Source organism: Myotis brandtii, unplaced genomic scaffold (assembly GCF_000412655.1).
Source record: "Myotis brandtii unplaced genomic scaffold, ASM41265v1 scaffold45, whole genome shotgun sequence".
Taxonomy (NCBI): domain Eukaryota; kingdom Metazoa; phylum Chordata; class Mammalia; order Chiroptera; family Vespertilionidae; genus Myotis; species Myotis brandtii.
In genome coordinates this window covers 4,924,731-4,944,595 of record NW_005367209.1, presented here as the reverse complement: position 1 = coordinate 4,944,595, position 19,865 = coordinate 4,924,731, and the positions used below count along the sequence as shown (strand labels likewise).

Genomic DNA, 19,865 nt, shown 5'->3' with positions numbered 1-19,865 from the left:
CTCAGGGTGGCGGGGCGGGGCAGCGTGGCTCCTCTGTCACCCCAGCTTCCTCATCACAGCTCCCTTGGGGGCCTAAGCCTTTAGTCAGACATCCCCCGAGGGCTCCCTGGCTGCCAGAAGGATGTCTGACTGCAAGCTTAGGCCTGATCCCCCAGGGAGTGGGCCTAAGTCGACAGGTGGACATCCCCCAAGGGGTCCTGGACTGCAAATGGGTGCAGGCCAGGCTGAAGGACCCCCCACCCCCGAGTGCACAAATTTTTGTGCACTGGGCTTCTAGTCCTTGAATAAACATAGGGAGACATTCTGTATTATCCCCATTTTACAGCAGAGAAAACAGGCCCAGCGAAGTTATTTAAGCAAGGTTACGGTGGAACTAGACAGTCTAACTCCAGGGCTTTGTCAGTGGCCACCATAGTCGATACTGTGCCTTAACCCAGTGGGTTCTCCCAGCCACAGCCTGGTAATGCCCACTGCTTCCCCAGGTTTCTCCTATTGCTTACACCATGGGATTCTCTGTCACGCACTACAGGGCCAGGGCCAGGACAAAGCAATAGGGGTTACATTTAGCTCTGGCTCCTATCTGGCTTGTCTGCCAGCCCTGGCCTTCCCTTATCGCTGTCCTGGGTTTTTTCTCACCCTCCTTGGCATACACCTGATTAGCCCACAACACTCAAAACTCAAGAGGGACTGTATTTCAATAGGTCATTGTTTAAGGGGTGGGAAGTATTGGTGATGGTCCCTTTTTTTAACTGAGATAATATTGGTCAATAACATGTAAATTTCAGGTGTACATCATTGTAAGTTGATATCTGTATAAGCCCTTGTGTTCTCACCACCCAAAGTCTAGTTTCCTTTGTCATCTTATATTTGAACCCCATTTGCCCTCCCCCATCCCTTTTCCTTCTGGTAACCACCATTCTGATGTCTGTACCTATGAGTTTGTTTTGTTTTGTCAATTCGTTACTTTTTTGTTTTATATTCCATGCTAGTATATGAGTGAAATCATATGGTTTTTGTCCTTTCTGTCTGACTTATTTCACTTAGCATGATACCATCAAAGTAATGGAAGTTTACATTGTCGCAAAGGCAGTATTTCATCTTTTTGTGTGGCTGTTTCAATAGGACATTCCTGAAGGCTCAAAGGCATTTGTTCACCTTGTTTGATTGCAGATCCCTTTGAGAATCTGATAGAGAGAATGAAAACTGTCCCCAGAAAAAAAGGGGAAGGTGTAAATATAGTGTGAGGTTTCAGGGACGCCCTCCCCCTGTATCCTAGACCTGAATTTAGCATTTGAAGGAATAAAACAAGAGCGACAAGAAGAGGTGGTAGTGGGCTTGCTCTTTAGGGGTTGGGCACCTGTCTCCTGCCTCCTTATCAAAAGAGGAAGCGGCCTGCTCCTATAGCTGGATCTTTAAACTAATGCCAAACAGTATAGAGCAAGAAACAAAGAATCTCGCTACCACCCTGTCTCCTGGATGTTTCTCATGTGACTTTAACCTGCAGGCCAGTTCTGTTGGTTCAGTGTCTGCCACATCCTTTCATCTTTCACTATCTTAGCGTGATCTGTGACTGTGCAAAGACACTTCAATTATGGCCAAGGTGTACCCCATGCAGAAGCTGCACTTGCTGCAGGCGTCCATCGGCCGTTTCTGTCACCTAATGGTGTATCCCAGTGCCACTTGACATTCTGTGACTGGCACAGAAGTATGTGCTGGTGCATCAGACAGGACCTGGCGTTCCGAAGCAGGCTCTCGTTCAATGTTGCATGTGATGTTTCCTATTGACTCAGAAACTTGATGTGTTTGAAGGCAGAGGTAGAAAAAACAACCTGAGAAATTCTATGTATTCAGACTCCTTGGCAGTTTGTTTACTGAGAAGCGGGCTGTGTGCTGCTGGGGTGAACTAAAGCCTTTGCCCTGCCCAGGAAATCTTGGTGGCGTCCAGGCAGCAGGAAGCCTGGCAACCTTCCACAGTGATCAGCTGCGGGGAAAACAAAATTCCTAACTCCAAATGCCCCTTTCCCTCCCAGAAGATAGTATTGTCTTGACCTAGGAAAGCCGTACCTTAATGCCCAACTCTTGGTCTAGCACTGATGAAGCCGCAGTAATATGACTGTGTTTCTATTTCTCCGTCTCCTTTATCAGTCGGTTCCCCAATCTCCCCTTTGGTTTCTCTCAATTAAGAAATTAGACCTTTGTACAAGTGGTACATTTTTCAATTTCTTAGAAAGGGTAAAAGGTAGATATTATGGAGCAGACAGCAAACTAGGAATGTAAATGCTTGAACTGTACTACATTTGTGATCAGACAGAAGTGGGCCCAACGTGACAGGGCTGAGGGCTGGGCCAGGCAGAAAGTACAGCCTTTGGGGCTTGAGGGGTTTCATCACTTTCTACTTAGTCTCCTTAGATGTGTTAAAGAACTTCTCTGAGCCTCATTATTTTTCATCTGTTTTATGGGGATAATAATGGAATTGGATAGACAATAGGTGTCACAAATGACAGTCTCCACCCCCACACTGTATAACCACCAGGCTCAATGATCCATAATGTATGGGTTTATGCATTATACCTTTCTTCCTCCCTGTTGAAAATGAGAACATTTGCTTATCTCTTTTCTTCTATCATATATCAGATACCTTGTGAAGGTTACGAAGCACTGATCATTTTCCTGTATTGCTGTGAGGAAGCAGATTATCTGCAGTAAATGCCCTGTGTTCATTTCCACACTTCGAAGTCAGGCATGCGGTTTTGATAAACTACTTCCCAAGTTCTGGAGGGATTAGGTTTAGGCCTAAAAGAAGCCATGGTGTTGTCTCGGGAGCTGGAGAGGTTCCTGGCATCTGCTTCTGGCCCTTGGCAAAGTCAACGTCACCATATCACTGCAGAGGGAGGGAAAGTTGGCTTTCCTGGCCATCTTGCCTGCCCATGGTATGCTGTTCAGTTAAGATCCCAACGTTCCTTGTTTACACCCGTGTTTTCGTTTCTGTGCGCCTGGGGGATGTGAACTGAGTATCCTGGCGTGGGGGAAGGTGCAGAGTGGAGGCAGTGATAGTTGCCAGCCCTCTGTCACCACCTTCTCTACTAGAATGACATGCATTGTATCTTTCCACTGAGAAGACTTTGCTTTTAGCACCTGAAAGTGAGTGAGTGGCCTGGTAACCATTGCCTGTAATTTTCTGCCTGAGATTTTCATTTTGTTCATGAACACACTGGCTTAGAAATCAGTTGGCTAGCAGCCGAGGGCCAGGACGGTGCCCTCAGCACGCAGCGGGAGCCCTGCAGAGCTGTGTCTCCTCTCATTCGGCCTTTGCTTTGTGTCCCTTGTCTGTGCTGGGCCAAGGGCAGCTCTTGCCTACATTTGACTGTGCTTGAATTGTGACTCAGAATTGGCACAGTGATTTCACTTCGGTTAAAAAAAAATCCAGAAATACAATCTAAACTCCCAACTTCTGAAAATAGTGCTCATTCTAGTTATTCAAAGCAGTTTCAAAGTTACAGAGTCTTATTTCTGTGGAATGTTCTGATTTGGCGAGTTGCAAACCCTAGAGTTATTTTAACTTTGCTGAAAAAGAGGTACTCCTTAGATTTCCTTTTTGAGGACATAGCCTTTCTTTGCTAAGCCTCAGCATTCATGCTCCCTAGAATTCATTGGTGATTTCAGGCAATGAGCTATAGAGAACAACCCAAAGTATATCTTTGTTCTTTTTGTTGATTTACCACAACTCGTCTTGCGGGGAGGTCCCCACTTTGGTATATGTATGATAGTTATGGTACTTGTGATAAAGGCATTAGTCACTTTTTTCTTTAAAAAAATAACTAGAAGGGTATGAAGTGAAAAGCAAAGGCCTTGTCTCCATAGTGCTTCTCCCTAGAGGTAATCAGTGTAAATAACTTCTGTGTATCTTTACAGGTATTTTTTCTACACAATTATAAACATATGCATACATACAGGTATATATACATACATATATGCATGCACATATTACACACACATAAACAGCTCATATATCTATTTTTTAGAAATACAAATGGAATTTTACCATATATACCAATTTTTTTTATCTTGCTCTTTTCACTTAATGCTATATCAAGGCATCTTGCCAAGCTAGTACATGTAGATCTCTCATATTTTTAGTGGCTGCATAGTATTCCATTTTATCATTGAGTCATAATTTATTTAGCATGATGTCTGTTTAGGTTGTTGCCACTTTTTTTTTCTCAATCTTGTGGCTCTCTTTGTACATATCTTACCCAATGCATTTGGTGAGTGAATATTCTCACTAGTTGAATTATGTCTTGAGAATTATATTGCTGTATTTTACATATTAGTTAATATTGCCCTGGCTGAGTGGCTCAGTTGGTTGGAGTATCGTCCCATGCACCAGAAGGTGGTAAGGTTCAATTCCTGGTCAGCACACACATGGGTGCATATGGGAGACAACCAATTGATGTTTCTCTTTCTCTCTTTCCCTTCCTCTCTCTCTAAAAATCAATAAAAACATGTCCTCAGGTGAGGATTACATATTAGTTAATATTTATGATGAAGCCTAATGGTTAAGTAACAAAAGATTTTCTTTAAAATGTGCAAGAAATATTTACAGATGGTGGAAGTGTTCTAGAAATCAGTTTGAGTTAAGTTAATCTTATTACTTGCTAAGAATTAATTCATGGTAAAATATTTGTTTTAGAACATCAAATTTATATACCATAAAGGAATTTCTGGGGGTGGCCTTTTTAATGAGTTGCCATAGTCACAGATTCAGAGCTGTGACACATACATCATTGGAGTGTGCTTCCAGAGGTGGAACTAAAAATAATAATTTCTCCTAAGAGGAGGTGAGAAATGTTGGGGGTGTATTTTTCTTTCTAAAACTGTGTTCATAAGTGATTAAATGACGGCTTTAAAAAAATCACTAAAGAACTAGATGTCTGACTAAACAGTAGAAAGCATCTGAACGTACATGTTTGCACAATATTAGACAATGAATAATTACTGTTTAGAGTAAATCTTGATAGCATTCATAGATAAGGCTCTCTTTAAATAAACCCATACAATCAGATTCATTTGCTCTGAGTACATAGCTAAATCTCTATTTTCCCTTTATGGGCACATTCCCAAGGTCATGTGTCTAATTAGCGGCATCCATGTAGGAAAAAGCTGTTTGTCTCACCCTGGCCAGTGTGGTTCAGTTGGTTGAGCACTGTCCCAGGCATCCAGAGGTGGCAGGTTTAATTCCCAGTCAGGGCTCGATCCCCAGTAGGGGGCATGCGGCAGCCAATCAATGTTTTTCTCTCTGTTTCTCTTTCTCCCTCCCTCTCTTCCTCAAAGCAATAAAAACATTAAAAAAAAAAAAAGCTGTCTGCCTCGTATGAGGTGGGCTCCAGTGTCACAGCCCAGCCTGCTCCCGAGGGAACGGCCACCCTGCCCAAAGAGTGGCCCCGTGCATTTGGCCTTGGCAGGTCCTGCTCCAGCCCAGGACAAGTTTTCTTCTGACTACTGATATCCTATATCTTGTAACAACTGCCTCCATCCTTCCTCATTTGTGTCGGTAACTTCAGCATTTACTCTACAACGGTGGTTGTCAACCAGGGATGAACTATGCCCCCTCCCACCCCGCCCCCTGGGGACATCTGGCAATGTTTGGAGGCATGTTTGGTTGTCACAGCTATGGATGTGCTACTGGCCTCAAGGAGGCGGAGGCCAGGCATGCCATTAAACACCTTACTCTGCACAGAACCGCCCCCCTGTCCCTCTGCCAGTCCCTGGAGCTCTTTCTCTGTGAGCTCCCTCTCCTCCAGCACTCTGCCCCACAGGTTCCAGGCACCTCAGGCTCCAGTCTCTGTCTCCCCAGGGAGGAGACCGCTGTCCTCTGCTTGGCTTCCTCCTCCGTGCACTGCGGACCAGAAAGTACCCCTAGGCAGAAAGTTGGGGCAATCAGACATCTTACTGTTCCCCTTCTCTCAGGGAGCAAAGTCCTATACTACCTGTGTCTAGTACCTGAAAACAGTTGTTCCGTGCATTTTGTCCAGTTTTCTTATTGTTCACAGCAGGAGGGCAAGTTGGGCACCAGTTACTTTGTCATTGCCAGAGGCTATTTACTCAGATTTTTTTCTCTCTTGGTATTTTTCTGCAGTAAGTAGAGGCAGGGATCCTGTCCCCACTTTATAGATGAGATGGCACAGAGTTGTCAAGAGTGAATAAGAGGCTTGAAATCACAAACTGAGTTGTCAGGATGGCAGGAACCATGGATCACGTGACCTGGTCCTCGCCTCATTAAACTAGATCCCACCTGCAGAGCTGAGCACACCAGTGGGTGTTACTGGTAACCCTGGCAGAGACAAAAGCAGTGGAGCAAAAGAGAAGACGGTAAAAAAGGTGGTAAAGGAATGCGGTAGGAGAAGGCTCTACAGCTTCATATTAGGAGAGAAATTTGGGACAGCTATAATAATCCCAAGAGTGCATTAGATGTCACTGTCTGTCACCTAATAAGATATTGAAATAATAGCCACTGTTTACTCTCCCTTACGACTGTGCTGAGAGCCTCCGATGTATTATCTCATTTAGTCTTCATTCTCTACCTAAAGAAGAAACTATGACCCTTATTGTACAGATCAGGAAACGGGGCAAAGTTAACTGCCCAGAGAAACAGCTAATGTGCTGCCGTGCTGAGACTTGGCCAGATCTGCAGGCTCCAAAGCTTGTGCTCCTCCATTGTGGGTTCCCACGGGGGTTGCCTCTTCCTGACTCATTTTTGTTGACTTGCCTAATATTTTCCCTACGTTATTCCACCTCTTCGGGGGCACCATTTATTTTCTTCTGGCTTTAAAAACCAATACATACTAATTGTAGGAGAATTTGAAAATACAGAACATTAGAAGGAAAAAAAATCACTTATAATCTTTCTTATCCTTATCTGTTATTTCCAGTCCCAAACTTTGCTTACTGTAATGCTCACCTTTATAACTGCTTTGCCTTCGTCACATGTGGTAAGTACTCAGTGAATGCTTATTAATTTCAGGCACCACAGGAACTACATAGAATATTTAAAACATCACACTGTCTGGAACAGTTACACCTTTGTGTTTAGGCCTAAAGAACAACTGGAGCCCTAACCGGTTTGGCTCAGTGGATAGAGCGTCGGCCTGCGGACTGAAGGGTCCCAGGTTCGATTCTGGTCAAGAGCATGTACCTTGGTTGCGGGCACATCCCCAGCGGGGGGTGTGCAGGAGGCAGCTGGTCGATGTTTCTCTCTCATCAATGTTTCTAACTCTCTATCCATCACCTTTCTTCTCTGTAAAAAATCAATAAAATATATTTTTTTTAAAAAAGAACTACTGGATTCCAGTGGATACACAATGAGGACTTGATTGTCTTTCTAAGTGCATCCGGCATATGCCAAGTTAAGTCTCATGGCCCTTACATAGCTCCTTGCACCATGCTATACACATAGGCACTCAACAGGATCCTTTGAGTGATTGATGGACCTTTAGAGATGGAAAGTCAATTCAATGCATTTGTTCATCAAATGTTCACCGAGCACCTACGACTAGTATGTGCCAGGCACTGTGCTAGCTCCTGGGGTGAAGTGAGAGCTAGATGCAGTCTCTGCCCTCTTGGGATTTACCTCCCAGTGACAGAAAACCCTAGAAACTGGCCTCTGACGTGTTCAGAATAGAAGACTTCATACTCCCACAGTGAGAGTTGTTTGTCATGAGCAGGTTTAAAAAAGAATAGCCGTGAAAGACCAGGTAGAGTTCCTGAAATAAAGAAGGGGAAATGATACTTCGGGCTGATGTTAGCTGATAGGTTGGCCAGCTGCCATACTGTCTCACAGGAGGAAGGTTTTATCTGTCTCCCTTGGTCTCGTCTTCTTTTCATCTCCAGGTTTGCTGTCTGAGCTCTGTCCTGGGCCTTTGATTTACAGTGTGCTGGAGAAAGAGGCCAGGGATGACAAAGCCAGCCAGGCCGTGCCGGAGAGCCTGACGTGTTGTCCTAGATCCGGAGCTGACTTAGAGCCACACGGAAGGTTTCAGCAGATTGCACAGGGAGAACCTGCTGGGAAGGCAGCTCCCCTGCAGCCCCATAAAATAGGTTCCCAGTTCTTCTTTGGATGAGTTGTCCCTGCTTCTGTTTAAGGCTGATTCCTCCCCTCGTATGTAATCCCCAGCTCCTCTCCTAGTCACGGACATCACACCTCCAATTATCTCCTTTCTCCTGAATTTATTGATTTCTCCCTCTTGACTGGCTCGTTTTTAGTGACAACATGCTGTAATATCTCCCATCTTAAAAAAGAAAGAAAAAAGAAAGAAATCCTCCCTTGATTTCATATTGCTCTTCAGTATGCTCTACTTCCCCATTTCTCTCTTCCTTTTTACTAGGTTAGCAAAGGGCTGTGAAAGATGAATCTAATTTGTCGATACTCACTTTCTCCATTCTTCCCTTCCCGGTTTCTCTCCAACCCACTCCAGCCTTTTTCCTCTCCTCCCACCCCTCTACACACTCCACCACTGCTGTTGTTATGGCCTTATTCATATGGCCACACTTGGTAGCCAGGGAAGTGGGCAAATACCACCCACCTGGGAGCTCATGGAGGGGAAGTCAGATTTGGGGACAGATAGGGTGATGCGAAGGAGAAAAGGGGGCCCTTTCAGAGCTGCTACTTGTAGGGAACGGAACAGGAAGCAATGCTCCCTCTCCTCCGTGTCAACCAGAACTGAAGAATTTCCAGAACCAGAGGCGATTCCGAATAATGCAGGCCCTGCCCACAGGTGTGGGGCTGCCCTTTGTGTAGTCAGAGTTGGAGGAATAGACCAGAATGCTTGCTTCCTGTGGCAGCCGGACCCCAACCTTGACTTTAGAAGATGGAGGTTGCTTTTTTAGAAATTTATCTCTAAAGGATTAAATTCTTTATTAGTGATATCCATGAATGTTGCTATCCAGGAAGGTAATTTTCTTCTATATCATTGGTTAGTGTGTTTTTTTTTTTATTAAATAAGAACTTGAATTCTATTGCATGAAAAGGTAAAAAATATATATTTGTTAACCAAGATATATATGCATTTGTTAACACAGATATTTTGCTTTATAACTTGCGCCTAAGATACCGGTACATGTAGCTGGTTCATTAGTTGTAATGAGGTTGCATTTTCAAGGGGAAAATGCACCCATGGAACAATTTTATGACAAAATCTGCAATTTTCTGCAATGTAGATTGAAGTTTGAGTCTTCCCAATTTCATGTGAAGATCCTAAATTTAGATTGCCTTTCCACATCCTAATGTTCAGATTGCATTTTTCAGATCTAAAGTCATGGATCAGTTACACACTGTGGTCCATACACAGACCTTGGCCTTTATGGTTATCGGAGGCCTTAGTTTCCTTTTAGAAACCACTGGATGGCTTAGCGTGTTGTAAATGGGGATTAAGTCCCCCCTTGTTGGGTCTTTAAGGATGATTTCAACACAACTGCAGAAATTTTACTTGGAGAGGCATGTGAAATGAAAGGATTTACTGTACTCACAGATCCTAGAGGAGGGAGGCACATGGGAGGAGCACCCCGGAAGCAGACTCAACCAAGCAGGAAGGGAGCTGAGAGTGAATACCCATGGGCAAGTGCCTCTATTGGGGTCAGGTACAATCCCTACACAAGCAAAAGGCATGAGGGGATTTTATTGGTGTATTTAAATGTCACTTCGTCACAGGGGAGGGTGATAAGAGGAACAAACTATAGCAGGAACCAGCCTATGACACCAAATGGACCTAGTCACTTGGCAGGTACATACACCTTATTTATGGGGATGTTGAGTCATCAGGAAAATCGATGTTTCTCTCTCATCGATGTTTCTAACTCTCTATTCCTCTCCCTTCCTCTCTGTAAAAAAATCAATAAAATATATATATTTTAAATGTCACTCGGTCACAAGGGAGGGTGATAAGAGGAACAAACTATAGCAGGAACCAGCCTATGACACCAAATGGACCTAGTCACTTGGCAGGTACATACACCTTATTTATGGGGATGTTGAGTCATCAGGAAAATCTGAAGTTTTCAACATTGACAATACACTTAGCTAAACCAAAATACTTTATGAGATCTCTCTTGTTATACCCAAAGAAAGGGTATACTCTTCTTTTTTTTAATCCTCACCCAGGAATAAGTCTATTGATTTTTATTTCTTTAGAGATAGAGGAAGGGAGAGAGAAAGAGAGAAACATTGATTGGTTACCCCCCATATGAACCCGAAACCTAGGTACATGTCCTGATCCCCTGACCGGGAATCGAACCCACAAACTTTTTTTTGTTGTACGGGATGATGCTCCAACCAACTGAGCCGCCCAACCAGGGCGAGGATGTACTCTTTTAAAACAAATTAGCAGTTTGAACCTGAAAGGATATTCTCACTAGTGTCAGCTTTTCTTGGCTCCTGTTACTATAGATGTATGGAACATCACTGATTGATAAGCATCATCTGCTGGCTGCCCCCTCTTGCACAGAAAACCAGCGTGTGCCTATGATCATGGCAACCTGCTTTTGGTGTTGAGTGAACAACTGCAGAAATGGACCAGTCTCCCTAGTCCCATCTTTACCTGTGCGTGGGACCCGGCCTGAGGATATGAACAGAATAAGGCAGAGGCAGGTCAGCACCATCAGAAGCTGTTATCACACTCCCACTGTGAGCCTGCAGGCCCCCGGCCGACACGTCTAGAACTCGATATTGGATTCCTCATTACAGCCTCAGCTGGGCTGGCACGCTTGGCAACCCACAGTGCAAATGGAAAATGTGAGTCTGACGAGGGAGCGTTTTCCCTTTCTCTCTCTTTAAGGAAAGAAAGTGATTGCTGTGGAAGTTATTTCTGATGTTAATAGGAACATGTTGTCATGGCTCTGCCGGCCAAAGGAAGACAGCCTGAGCTAATAGAGTGAGATGCCATTTAAAGTAAGTCACAGTAAGGGAGATGCCCCTAGCACCCCTCATTTTCCTGAGCACTGTTGTTTTCATGGTCTTATCTGCTGCAAGAGACCTGGTTATTATGCCCTTGACCATGTGGGAAGCACAATTTGCATTTTCTGGACCGCTGTGGGTTGTGATGTGAGCACCGTCGGAGGGAGCCCTGGGCCAGGCGGAAGGAAGCGGCCGCCCGCAGAGGCCAGCTGACGCCAAGGGTTTTTCTTTACCGTCAGTGGATATGAGCTTGGCTGCAGGTTATATTTCTGTGCCGTTCAAGCCATTTAGTATTTTTAGATGGTAACAAAATATAATTAAACTCTTTTAGATACTAACAAAATACAATACAATATGTAAGCTCCTATAGGAAAAATAATCTAGTCTTATGGACTCTGTGACCACAATCCTTCTTTTCCCATATTGAAATAACTCTGTGATATGTTCTCGATAATACGGGGTTTTGTAGAAATGTAATTATGGTTTCACAGCAGACCTGACTCATTTATTTGGACAGTCATTTTTTAAGGATTTCTGCCATTCTGATACCCGCACAGATCTCTGCATTGTCACCGAGGCAGAGTTTGTATAAGGTAACAAGGTTTTCTCCAAGTAGCCTTACTTCAGCAATCTACACACATGGCTTCCCCAAGAGGCGCCATCACCAGTGCCTGCCACCTGCAAGGTCTTGAATTCTGAAGGCTCCTTTCCTGCCCCCGCCAGAGAGTCAGTCTGGCACAGAGGCTGAGAACATGACTCTGGTACTAGACTTCCCTGGATTCGAATCTAAGCTTCACCACTTACTAGCTTGGGACTTTGAGAAAGTCACTAGATCTCTCTGTGTCTCTGTTTCCTCATCTGTTAAATGGGCTGCCTTGACATGATTGATGTTAAAGCCTGTGGATAGTGCCTGGCACGTGGTAGGTTTCACATAAATGCTGTGGTCTGGCTAGTCTGTGATTCCACCTCCCCCATCACCCTGCTCTTCACTGTCATGACCTTTCACCCTCTCCTGCCCCCTGCCCCTTCCTTCTCCCACAGGCATCTCCCTCTCTGCATTTGCCTCTAATGCCTTCATCAGCCACCCTGATTTCCTTGCTGCATGACTGTATCAGTTCAGGTTCTGGTGGGGAACAGATAACACAGTCTAACCAGGTAATTTGTGGGAAGCTTAATAAATAGAATATGTACAGAGGTCTGAGCAGCTGCGGGGAAACCGCAGGGGAAGCACAGGACCTGGGCCTAGAAACCCGGAGCAGGTGCACCCATAAGAGCTGTGGAGGGATGCAGCCACCGTATGGCAATTTCCCAGGAAAGGAGCCAGGGAAGTAAATAGTCCATCACCTTTCTCCCTCCTTGCATCTCCTGTCAGGCCTCCCCATGGTTCCCAACTCCAAGACAGAGGGCAAGGGCACCCAACAATGTTTCTGCCCTCTGGTCTCCTCCCCCATCACTCAGCCAGTCTGCAGGCTGCCCACCCAACACGTCTTGACATTTGCACCTCTTTCCAACTTTTTGTGACCATTCCCTTTCCCTAGAGTCCCCTTCTCTCCTTCTTGGCCTAGAGAATGCTACCTATTCATATGATCCAGCCCCAAATACCCTACCTCCTCTTAGTTCCCTGACAGCTGACTCTCCGTGTACTTCATTAGGCTGCATTGCATGTTGTGGTCTGGGGGCCTATTTGTGGGACTGCTTCCTCTGTAGGCCAGACCATCCACTGTTGAGGACGGACCACACCATACTCATCTTGGCATGTATGTATGTACCAGTATGTATGTATGTATGTATTTATGACAGAAGAGGTGATGTGTTGTACACATTACATTCAGCCACCACTGTTATCTAGGCATTCTTTTGTGGCACCTTCAGGTGGCTGAAATAAATACGAGTGCTGAAAAAAATTAGTTGATTGAAATGACTAATGGAAAGATGTGATAAATGTCACTCACCTGGCTAAAGATGGTGCTAGTTATGGTCATGAATTCAGCATATTTAACACTGGTTAACTATACCACATGTTGTGCATATCCAGGTCACTCCCTGACACCTTCCCCTCTCATCCAGGTTTACTTGCTGTCCATTCACTGTGGGGGCACCCTACATGAGACTTACTAGAATTTATCTGTGTAGTTATTTATTCCTTGTTTTACCTTCTCTTCCAAATCTTCATCTGCATGAGAATAGAGTCTATATCTGTGATATGCATCACAGAGGCTCCAGACCTTAGAACAGTGTATGGCACATAATAGATCCTTCAGAAATATCTGTTGAATGAATAAATGTATTGGTCACAATACTCTGTGGCATGTCACAACCTCAGGAGGCCAGCAGAGTGGAGATTTTAGATGCCATGGATGGACCCGTGAAGTTCCTTTCCATGCCCAAGTCACTCATTGCTGCTCAAAGGAGTCACTTCTTCATGACCCCGCTCGCCCATCATCAGAGCAGCCACCCTTTTCACGTGTATGGGAGTAGGACTTGGACCAAGAACAAACTCCCTTTTCCTTCAGTCACCATAGGGAATATAATATTTGGGGAATTATTTATCTGAAATTATTCTATTTCTCATTTCTCTTTCCCAAATGCTGCCAACCAAAATATATTTGATTGTTATTTGGACCATTTCAAACCTATTCAGTAATTCTGAAAATGTATAATAGGCATTGTTGAGACTGTAATTGAAAATTGGCATCATTTTATATTACTCACTATTGTGATAGTCTAACCAGATTTTATTATGAATTAATGACTTCAGGGAGTTCTTTTTAAAGGTCACAAATGATGTTTAATATCCTCAAAAAAGATTTTACTTTTTAGAAACAGGAAGTAGCAACACAGCCCGGAAGCCTTAATTTATTTAAGCCCTAACATTGCGCAATCATCTTTTCATCTGCCATTTTTCTGAGGTTTAATATTTTGGAAAAAAAAATGTTCTGAAAAGGAAATCAAACTTGGTATTTGAGATAACAGGGCTCTTATGAATCTTATATAATGAAGATAAAAAAAGATCCTGACAAAAAAAAACAACAACCCAAACAACAAAAAGCAATTAATTTGGAAGGACTAAGTAGGATTATCTAAAATGAAAACATGACAAATTTGGACAGATGGACTTCAGAAACTTGCAGAATATTAACTCTGGGCCCATGTTGTAACAGGTTTTCACTGACACATCTGTTGCAAACTAATTGCCTCTTGTCTGCCTGATAACTGAAGTTGAAATTTGGGGGTTTTGCAATAGAAGCAATTAAAAGCTCAACACTGTCATATTTTTCATTAATTTACCAGTGAGGGGTTGGATTTATATGGATAATTTGATTTATTTTGAGGATAATTATAAGTGTGTTTTACTAGACAGCTTGTCCTTTGTAATATCATTTGCCTTAACTACAGCACAATTTCTTCTGCCCTTCTGGTTTACAGCCTCTTTAGGAAAAAAACACACACAGGCATAGACAATATCTATGAAGAAAATATTTTTAAGGTAGATGAGAATGGAATGGTTTGGGGCTCTCAATCTTGGGTGATAGAAGATGAGATTTGGACCCGCTGTGGTATAGGACACCATCATTAGAGCTAGGAACAGGCAAAAACAGAAATGGGTCCTTAATCCTCAGATGAGCTATTACACCTATACGTACTTACAGTGTCTCTAAAAGCTGAACATTTGTATACCCTGCAACTCAGCAGCTCCATTCCCAGGTACAGCCCTGAGAGAAATGCATCCATATTTTCATGGAAAGACACGTACTAAGATAGTCATAGCAGCACCAGTTATAGCAGCCATGACTAGAAACTACCCAAATGCTCATCACCAGCAGAATGGACAAATAAGTAAGTGGTTATGTGTTCATACAATGGAATTCTGTATTTCACTGCAAATGAATAAACTGCAGCTCTACACAACAAAATGATGCTTCTCATAAGGTTGAGTGGAAGAAGCCAGATACCAAAGAGTACCTGCTGTAATTCCACTTGTTTTCAGCATAAAAACGACAAAGCAATCTAGATGACTCAGGCACTTTCATATATGGTTATTATAATTTTCCAAAGAGTTTAAAATATATCCATTTAAAAAAAGACCTCACTATAATTTTCAAGCAGACTCATTAGAAAAGGCAGAAGTTTACATTGACACTTTGACTGAAGGTTAAAAGGCACGCAAGTACTGCACTGTCTTTTCTTTTGTTCATCCTCGCTCGAGGATATTTTTTCCATTGATTTTTAGAGAGAGGGGAAGGGAGGGGAGAGATAGAAAGAGAAATATCAATGTGGGAGAGACACATTGATTGGTTGCCTCCTGTATGCACCCAGGCCAGGAGATTGAGCCTGCAACCAAGGTACCTACCCTTGACCGGAATCGAACCTGGGACCCTTCAGTCCTTGGGCTGATGCTCTATTCACTGAGCCAAACTGGCCAGGGCAGTACTACACTGTCTTTAAGCAGCCCATGTTATCTACCAACAGAAACTACTGAGACACTTCAACTCAGCTGTGATCTTTCTGTGAAGGACCATGGGAGCTCATCCAATCCCCATCTCCCTTAGGGGTCAGCTCTTTCTCCGGTTCAGTGAAACCTTCATGGCACTCCGACCTCTGTTCTCCACAAGCTCTGATTATAGCCACTTTGAAAACAAAAACAGAAACAGAACATGTTTTAGCAGTTGATAATGCTCTAGGGGTTTTATTTCTTTGGATTCTTTCTTGACTGCAAGTTGATCAAGGCCAACAGCCCCCCCCTTTCATTTCTCCACCCAGGGTCAGGCATTTGGTGGACATTTAATATATATTTGACAAATGGATGTTGCCCTTGAAGAAATAGGAAAGAACAGAGGCTCAGCCTGAGGCAGAACAAGCATTTGCTTTTAAGTGGCAATAGTTGTGTTGGTTCCTTTGAGTTGTCTGTATTTGATTTTTCTAATTCCTTTGATCTCCGCTTCTCTCTGAAAATTCTCTTGTAGAAGATTGGGAAATATGAAAAGGCACAAAGAAGTAGAAGATAAACACCCATAATCCTTCCACTCAGAGAGCAACACTTTGATTATTTTGCTGTATTTTCCCAGAATGCCACTGTTTTCATGCTCCCTGTCCTCCTCTCCCACTCTCCTGTTTCTTGTTTTTATTTTATTTCTTAAGAATGATGGAAGTGAGTCTAGGGGAGAAACTTCTCCAAATTTTTAAAGGATGTTTTGGTAGAGTAGAAAACGTATGTGTTACTGCCTCAGTTTTCTTTACTCTCCATATGTGAAGGTGTAAGTTAGATTAAGAGCTGGACTTTCATGCCTTGCTATAGAATAATATAACCTGACATGATCCAAGAGTTCCTCTAGGATAGACCATTGTGTTGACTACTATTATTGCCCTCAGTCACATCCTGAAAGCAGGTGAGATCTTTCAGATTCTTAGATGTTACCTGTTTTAGACCTTAAAATCCCATTAATCCTAGTTCTCTGCCTGAGAATTTTAACAGAAGATTTGCCTCTCTGGGCTGAGATTTTTGGGTGGTTGCACAAGGCTGTGCTGTTCTTGATGTTTCTGGAACTGCACAGTAACTACCTACACCAGTGCTGTGTGGCTGCCATGGCTGCCTTCCTTGTCATGACCTGGAGCTCCAGGTCTGTCATGCTCCTGGTACATAGAGTGAACTTGACACGGGTGAACATACCATACAGTATTTGTATTCTTGCTTTCCTCCTAAAATAGTCTTAAAATAGACGACTGTTTTTCCTTGACCTGTTTCAGGTTTTCCCCCAGATTACTTTGAGCTTTGAACCTAGTTTCTCTTTAGACTCCTTAAGAATTTACATGACATTCATTTAAATGAGATTATTCATTGGTAAGAAGAAAAATCTCCCCTGTAAACACTGACCTACTATTTCTCTTGACCTTTAAAATACCTTAATGGGTGCATTGTTTTGTTTGTTCAACTCCACTCTGGTTGAGGGCCCTGTGACCTTTGCATTATCTCTAGGCCTCTGCTTAACCATGTTGCTATAAATGGTTGTTTGTCCTGAACAGAGTCTGTCTAAAGTGAGTACCCTACTGTAGTGTGTGTGTGTGTGTGTGTGTGTGTGTGTGTGTGTGAGAGAGAGAGAGAGAGAGAGAGAGAGAATAGTTGTTCAGAAAAGAGGAAGAGATATAGAGCTTGGACTCACATCTTCATCATTTCCATTTTGTCTAATTTGGCCTGTGCTCAGTTACCCGAAGTGGCCCTATACTCCTCTCTCCTGGAACCCCATTCATCTAGGAGGCACCTGCTGTGTTTTGATTCCCTTCAACATTGTGACCTTAGAATATAGGTATCTGCTTATGGGTGAGTTTATTGATGTAATATTTATGTTATCATTATCAGGAAGGCAGTGCTCAGTTCTTGGGAAAGCCACCATTCACGCCCGAGCCTTCTGGAGGCCTCTGGGTGAATGGTTCTCCTATCCCGTGAGTCCTTTCCTTCCAATGCTAGTATAACTTTCCAAAGTAAAAAACAAACAAACAAACAAACCTGTTGGAGAAATTAACAGTGTGTAACTTTATGCAGAGGAAGAACTAGGAAAGGGATTGTTTCTATAATAATAGAGGAAAATGAATATTACAGTTTCATCCAGCTGGGTTGCATTCTAATTTGACTAATTCCTTTAGTAAAACAGCTTTTTTAAATTCTCAGTAATCTGCAGTCTGTGAGATCCATGAGAATCTATGAGAAAAACTTGCAGAGTGTAGATGGGTGAGAAGAGTAACAATAAGGAAACAGCAGCTAGCATTTCTCAAGCACTCAGCAGAACTTCACTGCATCATTTATTCCATCCGCCTCCAGTTCTGTGGGTGAGATACTACCGTGCAAAGGCCTATGGGAAAAAGGCCTGGTTAATGTTTTTAACCCCGCCATCTTGAACTTATTGGAAAATTAAATCCCCCTTTACATGGAACACCTGCTACCTCCTGCAGGACACAGATGGTATTCTGCAGACAGTTTGGAAAATGAGAGAGGTTTAGTCATCTCACAGACTCCCATGGCCTGAGCTGGGACACACTTGCCTCCCTCAACCCACAGCCAGCTTTCCAGATTCTTCCCCCTAATTGTGCTGGTGATGTCTTAGGATTGTCCTTTAGCATTAAAAGCTAGAGCAGTGCATTAATGCATTCTTTCTCATTCACTAAAACCAGTTACATCAGCACTGTACCCACCCTGGTGTCCCACCATAGACGGGACAGGGCCACTGCTTCTAGGAATTCACAATTGGATAAGGAAACAGCCACACACAAACTTTCAGGATGGAAATGGCCCTGAATACTGTGTACTGAGTGCAGGACCTGCGTAGGGGACAGCCAGCTCCACCTGGAAGATTGAGGAGGCCTCACAGAGGAGGAGCATGACACTGGGTTCCCAGGGAGCAGTAGAATCTCCAGGTGGAGAAAGCCAGGGAGGGGAGGGTCAAGAACGAGTTTGGCAAATGGCATGGCTTTTAGCAGGGTGCTAGTGGAGGAGCACAGATGGTGTTTAAAGTCAGCTCTGAGTCACTATGAAATGATAGAAATTCAAGGAGAAGGGTTTGGAAACCCTCCAGCAAATTATTTGACCTTCTAATCTCTCGGTAACTATTTCCTGTCTAGCTCATAAATGGAAGTTCTCTGTAAAAGTGTCACACAGGAAAAGTTGCAGAATAAAGAAAAATGGTTCTGATGCCTTAGCCTGCAGAGGGTTTACTTTCACCCTCTTGCGGGGCTTTTTACTAGCAAGTTGCCCCATGGCCCAGCGCTGAAAAAGGCCCCTGTGCTGCGGATTCTCGATTCTTGCCCTATCTCCAGAAATGACTGAGTCGAGGTTAAATACAACTTCTGAAACAGGCCAAGAAGACACTCAGTTTCTGAATGTGATAGTGCTTGAGGTGGAAACTCTATTTTCTGTCTAATTTTTTTTCTTGTTGCCTTGGCAACTAGTGATTTTTTCCAAACTTTTGATTTTTCTCAACAATGTGAGCTGCTTCCTTTTGATCTAGCTTAGAAGTGTGTGGATCTTATTCAGAGAGTCTCTAGTGTGTTTATGTTTATAGATTTTTTAATTTTTAGAGTCTTCACAGGGTTGAACGGAGATAGATAATTGCACATTACTGTTAGCCTGCCTGACTCTCCAAACAAAGGCAAGTGGTAATGACTTTTTTGGTCTGATGTCAAATAGTATAAAAATGATTCAGATTCACTTTTAAAAAATGGTTTTTATTTGGGAAACGTGCTTGTTAAAAATGACCAGCGTGGGTCAGTGGTTGAGCATCCACCTATGAACCAGGAGGTCACTGTTCAATTCCTGGTCAGGACACATGCCCAGGTTGTGGGCTCAATCCCCAGTGTAGGATGTGCAAGAGGCAGCCAACTAATGACTCTCTCTCTCTCTCTCTCTCTCTCTCTCTCTCTCTCCACTGATGTTTCTATTTCTCTCCCTCTCCCTTTCTCTCTAAACTCAATTAAAAAAATATTTTTTAAAAAGGGCAGCTGTAAAACACAGAGACCTCTGTAATGACAACTTGTATTTTCTTAAAGTGAAAGAATGGGTGGGATCCAAGGAATCAAAGAGGTAGTTGAACAACACAGGAGCATCTCCAAGTAATTTTCAGGAAATAGAGCAACAAATCTCAAAGCTAGAAGTTCCAATCAAGAAATTCTTCTAACAACTGGTCTCATGGATGACCACCCCTCCCTGCTTAAGTGGGAAGGCATGACTTATTACTGCAAGCCAGTGACCCCACTACACGTAACACCTTAGAACATAGTTTTATTCAATTTACTTTTATAAAGTACTAGAGGCCCCGTGCACAAAAATTTGTGCACTCGGAGGGGGGAGGGGGGGTCGCTCAGCCCGGCCTGTGCCCTCTCGCAGTCTGGGACCCCTCGGGAGATAACGACCTGCTGGCTTAGGCCTGCTCCC

At 43.4% G+C, this 19,865-nt stretch overlaps 1 protein-coding gene across 4 annotated transcripts in view; it reads left to right on the top strand.

Annotated features, from left to right (window-relative positions):
• The window catches only part of LOC102244543 (chromosome unknown open reading frame, human C20orf196), a 79,366-nt gene that overhangs the window by 28,380 nt on the left and 31,121 nt on the right, over positions 1-19,865 (top strand). Inside the window, exon 3 of one of the 4 annotated variants that reach the window (XR_001363790.1) lies at positions 10,439-10,783. The exons of 2 other annotated variants lie outside the window; for them this stretch is intronic. Coding sequence is in view for 1 of the 2 variants with exons in the window: in XM_014546480.1 (XP_014401966.1) it covers positions 7,888-8,117 (230 nt within the window). In the remaining variant the exon portion in view is untranslated. Of the gene's footprint in view, positions 1-7,887; positions 8,760-10,438; positions 10,784-19,865 lie in introns of those variants that run through there. One more of the 4 variants, XM_014546480.1, reaches the window with a different exon arrangement.